Source organism: Gracilinanus agilis, chromosome 2 (genome assembly GCF_016433145.1).
Source record: "Gracilinanus agilis isolate LMUSP501 chromosome 2, AgileGrace, whole genome shotgun sequence".
NCBI lineage: Eukaryota > Metazoa > Chordata > Mammalia > Didelphimorphia > Didelphidae > Gracilinanus > Gracilinanus agilis.
The window spans coordinates 553005268-553013606 of record NC_058131.1 but is presented as its reverse complement, the minus strand read 5'-3'; the positions used below and the strand labels follow the sequence as shown (position 1 = coordinate 553013606).

The 8339-nt window shown below is 41.5% G+C and overlaps 1 protein-coding gene across 1 annotated transcript; it reads right to left on the bottom strand.

Moving 5' to 3' along the window:
* Positions 1 to 592: 592 nt before the first annotated feature.
* On the bottom strand, positions 593 to 7414 carry HAUS4 (HAUS augmin like complex subunit 4). Its single transcript, XM_044662275.1, has 10 exons — positions 7036 to 7414; positions 4788 to 4862; positions 3561 to 3703; positions 3324 to 3455; positions 2846 to 2980; positions 2625 to 2721; positions 1926 to 2071; positions 1652 to 1782; positions 1208 to 1276; positions 593 to 1070 (listed from the first exon to the last, which is right to left on the bottom strand). Exons 2-10 carry the CDS (start codon positions 4840 to 4842, stop codon positions 887 to 889), a joined length of 1092 nt encoding a protein of 363 aa, XP_044518210.1. The 5' UTR covers positions 4843 to 4862; positions 7036 to 7414; the 3' UTR covers positions 593 to 886.
* Between the last annotated feature and the right edge of the window lie 925 nt (positions 7415 to 8339).

Genomic DNA, 8339 nt, shown 5'->3' with positions numbered 1-8339 from the left:
TGTTATACATTCTTCAGAATAAAGTACTTTAAGGTTTCATATAGGAAGGCTAATTCTTCCTCCCACCCTTAAATCTTAAATCTCTCTACACTAGTCAGAAACACCTTCCTTATCAACACAGGACAAGTTGCCTTTTCCTAGCCTTTAACAGATTTTTTTTTGGTTCTAAACCTGTGATTTTATTGGTATAATAAGCTCTCCAGAAGGAATTTAATCTACCAATGTAGGTGGTAAGCAACAATTTTTTTTAACCCTTACTTTCTGAATTAGAATTGATACAAAGTATGTGTTTGTATCAAAAGCAAAAGAGTGGTAAGGGCTAGGCAAAGGGGTTAATTATGTGACTTGCCTAAAGTCACACAAAGTAGCTGAGGCTAGATTTGAGTAAACAACTGTTCTGCATTTTATGTTCTAAGAGCTGCTCTAGGACATTGAGAGGTTCATTGACCTGGGCAATCATATAAACAAGTATGTGTAGTATGTGTCAAAGTTGGGACTTGAACCCAGATGGTACCAACACAAAGTCCAACTCTTGATTCAGAATGTTGCATGACTTTTAACATCTCAGGTAAAAAGGAATTACAGTCCAGAAAACCATACCAACATTTTATTTAGGAAACAACTGGACAAAAGGAAGGATTGGTTTCCTTCAGAGGCCACAAGATGTGCAAATCTGCTCCTCAGGAAGAATGAAGGAAGTCAAGTTATTGTAAACACAGGACAGAAACTAGAATGCCTGGGTACAGCAGAATTCTTACTGTATGAGCTTTATGTCCTCATTCTCCCTTTTGAGCAGGGAAAAAGCAATATTTGTATGAGAGAAACAGGACAGGAAGAATGTGAGCTACTGAGGCAGAAGGATCCTGGTCTTTAGTTTCTACAAAACTCAATGGCAAGACTTATTAAACTCCTGAAGAACCCAGCGTTTGTTTTCAGTTGCCTGCTTCAAATGGGTGTACTCCTTCACCAGCTTGTCAAACTCCTCACCCAACACCTCATAAGTGTTCAAGACTTGGCGTGATTTCTCCATGTCTTGCTCTTGTAGTCGAATGGCCCCCTCCAGACTATCCCTAAGATAAGAAAGGAAAGGAAAAAAATGGAGGTAACATGATAACTGAAAAAAACAGACACTAAAGAGAAAAGGGAGACGAGTCTAGAACATAGTGGGTACTAAAGCTGAGTAGCATGCCAAATTCTTATCACTTACCTAATGAGTCGGTGAACTTCTACCTTCTCAGCTGGGTAAGTGTCTGACAAAACCTGCAGCTCCTCCATTCTGATGGAAAGAAAGTAATCGAGAAGATCACAATCAATGATGGCAGTAAGCTAAGGACAGAACAGACAACTCAAAGAGCAAAACTGCCTCATGTCATCATGTGACCTGAGCAGAGATGGTATATACAACCTCACTCTGGACCCATATGAAATTTGTCTCCTGGTAAAAGTACCCATTTTGGAAAAGATTCACAAGTAAAGACTCAAATAGGGTGAATGCTCTGGGCTGTGCAAAAGCTAAAAATGCTATCGACATTTACTGAATGCTTACCATATTGTGAGGCACAGCAGTCCGAAAAGAGAGAAAGGAAAATGCTGATATGGAGTTAGAATTTTTTTGACACTCCCTATCCCTCCCTCCAATTTGAAGGTTTACCTTAGCTTCAGAATCATGGCACTACATTTGATCTCCAAGTACTGGGCATTAATCTGATCTAACTCTGATTGTGTTTTCAAACGGTGTTCTTGGAGAAGCCTTTGTAGCAGTGTAAGACAACGGAGGAGTACCTGAGGCACCAAGAAGATAAAATAAATGATTGCTTAAGTTACTAAAAAATACAATGGAAGATAAAATCAGAAATGTTCTGTAGCTTCACCCAAAAGCCATGGTCAAACTAGGGGTAAGAAATAAGGAAGAGACTTCTGCCCACCTGGGAATAGGTGGAACTCTGCTTTTCAAGAAGCACTGTCAGTTCTTTCTGCTGTTTCTTGGCTTCCTGGTGTTCCTGTTTCTCACTTTTCAGCACTTCTGCCAGTTGCCATACCTTTGCTGCTTTCAATGTTTCACTATAAGAATCTGGGGGAAGAAGAGAACAGTATCAGAAAAAGAATTTAAGAATGCATTCTCCTATTTTTCATGTCTCTTCAAGGCCATTTTTGGGACCAGGATTTTGAGTACTTTGTGATGGGGCTTGTCCTCCTATCCTTGAGATAACTCTACAAGCTCTTCCTTCCCAGGTTGTTTCCCTCCACAGATTACAAAGTCTCCTTTCCTTCACCTTTAACCCAAGATTCAGTGTTTGTGGCCTTATCAGCAATAAAATGCTCTTGAAGACAAAGGCAAAAGGGACTCTTTTGACCCTAACCTTCCTTTCCATGTTACTCTGGTCCTCTGAGAAAATAACACCTATTCTGCAGAAGGAAAATTAATGTGTCTTGTTCTGTACCTAGCAAGAAAAAAGGAAATCAGGAAGAATTCTATACTTGTTATTCCAATGAATGGAGTAGAGAAATGGGTAAAATAAGCACCTGTCACTTCCATAAGTTTCTAACTCTTGCTCCCGATTTCATTTTCCCAGGGATGATGATAGGAGGCCCATGATAACAGCAAGTCCAGAGCAAGAGCTCACCTGAGCTGGGATCATGGTAGCAGAGCAGAGTGAAACACTTCTTCTTGAGTTGTTCCTCAATCTTCGGCTGGAGACACGCCCTCATTTTCACAAAATCCTATCAATTTAAAAACAAAGAGACATAAAACATCTCAAAACTAAACAAATTCATACAAAATAAGACATAGGAATAAAGAGACAGTTTGATGTGCCTCTCAGATTCAGCCTCATCCCCACCTGACCTCTGAAGGGGGCATCAATTCCAGCAAGTCTGACTTTTCTAGGCCCAGCAAAGGTGACATCTCTTTCTCTTGGCTTGGATCCAAAAGTCGAGTCAGTTCAGTCACAAGTAACCTCTGTTCAAGGGATTCATGAAACTAAAAAGAAATAGAAGGAAATTAACTAGGAAACTTCCTCTTCTAGTTTTCCTCAATCATCCTCACAAACCAGTTCTCCATATCTTCTCCAAGCCCAGGAACACTACGTGTTACCTCCTTCAGACAACCCCCAAGTTTCCTCTTAAAACTTTCTTTTCCAGTTTTTTGGAAAACTCTCACTTTCCTCTAAAACTCCATATTTCACTTCTTTTCACTGACAACCTAACTACCTATCTTTCTCCTTCAGACCATCAGATAAAACTTGCCTTGGCCTGATCACACATCCCTGGCAAGTGACTCCTTAGAGCTAACTTTATCTCATTTTTCTTAATTGGGACAATACCTTCTTATCCTCTGGAGTCAGATTTGTGTCCTGTGTCTTTACATAGTAGTCCACAAGCATTTCCTGTATAAGTCTCTGAAGAATCTCTGACCTCAACCATGCTGTCTTTTGCAGCCGGACCTCCTTCCATGCCTGGAAGAACAGAAGTTGCTAGGATAGAGCCTTTGGCTATTGTGGCATTTCTTCCCCTCTCTTATGAAGAAATCCCTTCTTCATTCCTTTTCCCTCGGCCCTTACCTCAGCTTGCTTTTCTGCAAGGGCGGTGCTTAAACCACTCTCATCCATGTATTGAGAGAGACTGAGCAGAAGTTTGCTAAAATGAGGGTTCTGCAAGAGGTCCTCTTCAGTCAGGTTACAGGGTGGCAGTTGTTTGCTGCATACTTAATGGTACATCCAGCCCAGGGAAGAAAAGTAAAATAGGCATCATTGGTTTAAGTTAGACTTTCTCTTCTGTAGCCCAGCATCACATACTAACTTGATTTAACAGATAGATGTGTACTTCAGAAATCCTCAACCTTCTTTTTTAAGGTGGGGGGAGGAATGGGAAGAAGTTTTAAAATTCTACTGGAATGATATTAACTAATTCTTGAGGTAATACTCCCAGGATGATGCCAAGGTACTAAAAGTGATTTATGTTAAAGGAGATTGAAAAGAAAGCTATAAAAAAGGATACTTAATAAGGGATTACAGAATGAATCATCAAAGGAAGAAAGTTAAAAGACCTTACAAAATGGAAATGAAATCAAGAGTTACAAAGTATTGAAAATAAAGTAATATTCTGAAAGAATCATCACATGACCCAAAATTCCTCTTCTCACAGGAATAAATAGTGTTCTTAGAGTATTTAAAATGCCAATTTTTATTGTATTTACAGCTAAAGATAAAAGAGCTTTTAACTGTTGCCGAGCTTTTAATTAACAATAACCAAAAAGTGTTTAAGTCACTAAATCCCCACTATGGTGAACACATTAAGTAATTCAGATTGATGCAGCAGACCTGTGGTCTTGCTATTATGTATTGTTATTATATTATATGTATTATGTAACTGTATAGAAGATTCTGAGATTCTAATTCCCTAGGTGTTTGATACATAAAATGCCACCTACACACAAGGAATATATATATATTGTACTATGCTGGGCTCTCTTGTTTTACTCCTTTTCACAGTTAATACCTCCACTAAATTTCCCTGGATGGAAACATTTAGAGTTTCCTTGTGGTAAAAGGAGTAGCTCAGGACAAGTTCTACTCCTAAGTCTTAGGTAGGCGCCAAAAGAGAGTTGCAACCAATCCTCCTGGGAATATCCATTAACCCTCATGAATTCTAGTTTTCTCCAAATTATTATAGGAGAAATTTTTGTTATGGATGCCATAGATAATGGCAGTTCTTATAGGCATAGAAATCAAGATGCTGGAAAAGTACACCCTGAATAATCATAACTCTTTGCAAATGGTTAGTTTTACCTTGCTGGAGTAATTCCATACCCTCTCCAGGTAAGCAGAAGTCTCCTGAAGCCATCTCTTCTTTGGGATTTCTACCTGTTAAAATGAAAGAAAACAAAGAGATCCAATGAGGAAGCACCACAGCATTGAAGGTACCTTCATCCTATAAGCTTAGTTTGAAGGCCAAGCATTGCTCTTGAAAAAAGGGAATGTCTCATGCATCAAAGGAGGAAGCTTTCCACCTCCTCTATAAGGTCTGCATAAGTATTGTGGTTTGGTTTGGTTTAGGTCTAATTAAAACTGAGTTGCCCCTTCCCAGTTATGAGAATGAAGGGGGGGGAAAGAATCACCAAAATCTGCTTCTTTTTCCAGTGAAATAACTCAGCTAGATTTCAAATTCAAAAAGAGTCTTTTTCTGCTTCTCTAGCCAATTCCTTTCATCCTGAGCTTCATAGACACTTTCTGATCATTAACTCCAGAGTTGTCCTCTGGAGTGACAAATCATTCCATACTCAAAAAATAACAACTGGTTTTCACATAACAGCATTAGTAAAGAGTATTTGGAGGAAAGACCAAGCTACAAGACTGGCAGTGGGGTCAGTGCACCCACAGTAACAAAAAGGTGTAGTTAATGCTGCTCAGACATGAGCTGTCAGCACTTCGACAGAACATCAAGTGCAAGGCTAACAATTACATCAACACCAGACACAGTTAAGATGGGCACAGCCTGGACTCAGGAAACTTAGGATTTTTTTTCTTGCCAGTTATTTTCCATTCTTTTGATTGCTCCCCCTCCTTCTGTTAAAAAATTTAATGTATTTATCGGCTCACCAACACCCAGTGACAACTGAACCTTCCAAAAGTTATTATGATTTAGTACTTGATGTTCACAAAGAGTTTGGTTCACTTGGTATTTATTAGTTACATAAAAATAGCTATTCATTTGTTTTGTAATATAGCCTAAAAAGACCTAGATGAAGAGCAGAGATGTTAGGATTTAATTTGCAGCTTCACTGTTCACTCTGTATGTAAACTGAAGAGAAAACACTAATCTGTTTCATAATTTTTCTACCTAGGATAATTATTCTTGAAGTTAAATATTCATGAAACCCTTTGGATAAAAGCCACAATATTAATAACTGATTTGCAAATGGCAATTTTTCTTGTTAAATATAATGGTTAATACATTACTTCAAGGACTAAGATTTTGAAAATTCTTTTTAAAAAAATCTTTCAGTGACTAACTTCTGCTTTTGATTGTATCCAAACTTAGCTAGACTGACCCAGAAACATACAATCTGCATTAAGTCCAGTCTCTAAGTATTTACAGCTTGAGCCGAGAAGCCTACAAGAGCCCAGGGTCACCTGCAAAATTGGAAGAAGCTTCCACTCAGGGAGTACTTGAATGGAAGGCTTTTAACATGGATGACAAAGAGCCAGCATCTGTATGGGCTTTGCTGGTCAGCCTCACCCTCTGAAATCAGGGCTAATCCAAATGCTCCCTCTTAGCCAGGGTACGGTTAACTCAAGCTCTTGGGGTCTGGGGTGAGAAGGGGACTTTTCTTTACCTGACTTAGCTCTGCAAATGCTATGGAGAATGGTTAATGGTGCCAGCGAGGCCAGCTAGACTGCACAGCAGAACATAGACAGGTTAAACACTGCCAGTGGAGCCGAGGCGTTTGTTTAAGCGTTCGGACTCCGGCGTCTTTCAAATTCTTAGCGCTGCCTTTGCACGCTGCACTGAACATCAAATGGATTTTACAGCTATTTTCACAAGAGATGACCCTTACAGGGGCCCCCAGGTTAAATCAAAATGCGCAGTGGGCATCCAGACTCTACCTCGCTTCCGCTCAGACGGAAACACGAGTGAGGCGCCTGGATTCACACCAGCGGAGACCGTGGGTGAAAGCTGGCGACCAGGGCGCGCGGAACCAGAGCGGGTGGTGGCGCAGTGCTCGCACCGCTCTCGAGAAGGCTGGGCGGGATGGGGGAGGGGGAGGTGCTGTGCACGCGCAGCTCGCAACTGGACTAGACTCAAAAGCTCGGGGACGCCCTGCTTGTGAGATAAGGGAGCGCGAAAACAAGCGCGCGGCCGACTCTACGCCGGAAGGCGCGCAGAGCGGAGGGAAAACGGTCCCGTTCCATGTCCCCGACTCTTGTGCTCCTCACCACCAACCACCATTCGCTTGGGAGGAAGGAGGATGACCTGATTGACCTCTTGCTACATTTCAGTGACCACCCCAACCTCCCCAAGTGCTTCCAAACACACCTCAGAAACAAAATCCTGTGGCTGCGCCGCTGAGGCAACGAATGGGGTCGGTTCTGGTTGGTGACGGCTTCCCCGAGGCCCTCCCAAACCCTCCCGTGGCCCCGTATGCCAGGCCAGAACTCTCCTCCTGGACCCCGCAGAGGGGCGGAAAAGTGGCACAAGGGCCGCGTCGCCGTCACCACGCGGGGCAAGAAGAGGGCCCACAGAGAGAGAGGAGAGGAAGCTCAGATCACCTCCACCCGAAGCGAGAAATCCCGCCGCCTCGGCAGGCTCCGCCCCCTGTGGCCTTGGCCCCGCCCTCTCCCAGTTGCGCTATAAAGAAGGGCTGACAAACATCCCCTAAGTACTATGTTGCCAGGAAGTATTCTTCTCCTGTATCTCCTTTGGCTAGGGTGAAGAATAAAAATTTAAACTAGACGGACAGGCCATTAATGGATCCTCTGGTTCATTTTACAGGGAAGAAAACTGAGGCTTGTGACTGGAAGGAATGAGCTCTGAATTTAAGAGTAAGAGGATGTGGCGTCAAACCAAGTCTGATATTTGCAATACCATTGTGGGGGGTGGAGTGGGAAAGTCAGTTTCCTTTCGCTAAAAATCAAAATTTATTAAGCACCTGTGCCAGGCACTGTGCTAAGCGTTAAGGCTACAAAAAGAGGCCAAAAGTCATTTGCGAAGAAAAATTTGATTTCTCTACTTAATCAGTATTTACCTAGTTAATAGTGATTTCACATGATTGATTTAGACTGAATAGTTAAGATGAATAGCTATATTGTTAGACTAAGAGTTATGTAGGTATTAGTGACAGCTATTATGTATTAATGATATCATTGTAGGTTATAAGACAAAAATCACATTGCATTACCGATTCCTTTATCCCTATGAATCTTAAGCACTGCTCCTTTTTTTTTTTTTTTTTTTTTAATTTTTACCTTCTGTCTTGGAATCAATACTGTGTGTTGGTTCTAATGCAGAAGAGTGGTATGGGCTAGGCAATGGGGATTAAGTGACTTGTCCAGGATCACACAGCTAGAAAGTGTCCGAGGTCAAATTTGAATCCAGGACCTCTGGTCTTTAAGCCTGGCTCTCAATCCACTGAGCCACCACCTAGCTGCTCCCAGCACTGCTCCTTTTTGACCTTTTCTTTCCCCACCAATTCTTAACTAGGATACTGCTGACCAAATACAAGATGTTTGATTTCTCATGAAAGCAATGTAAGGGGGAAAAGGGGGTTTTATGGGTTCAATATATTAAAAGATGGTGGCCAGAGGATTGAACTATTATCAATCCTCAATTAAGAATACTCT

Coding starts and splice junctions, on each gene's coding strand:
- HAUS4 (XM_044662275.1), bottom strand. CDS start 4,842: ATGGCTTCAGGAGACTTCTGCTTACCTGGAGAGGGTATGGAATTACTC. Junction 2,722..2,845: donor AATTGATGCCCCCTTCAGAG/GTCAGGTGGGGA, acceptor TTAAATTGATAG/GATTTTGTGAAAATGAGGGC. Junction 1,277..1,651: donor GCCATGATTCTGAAGCTAAG/GTAAACCTTCAA, acceptor TCTTTCCATCAG/AATGGAGGAGCTGCAGGTTT.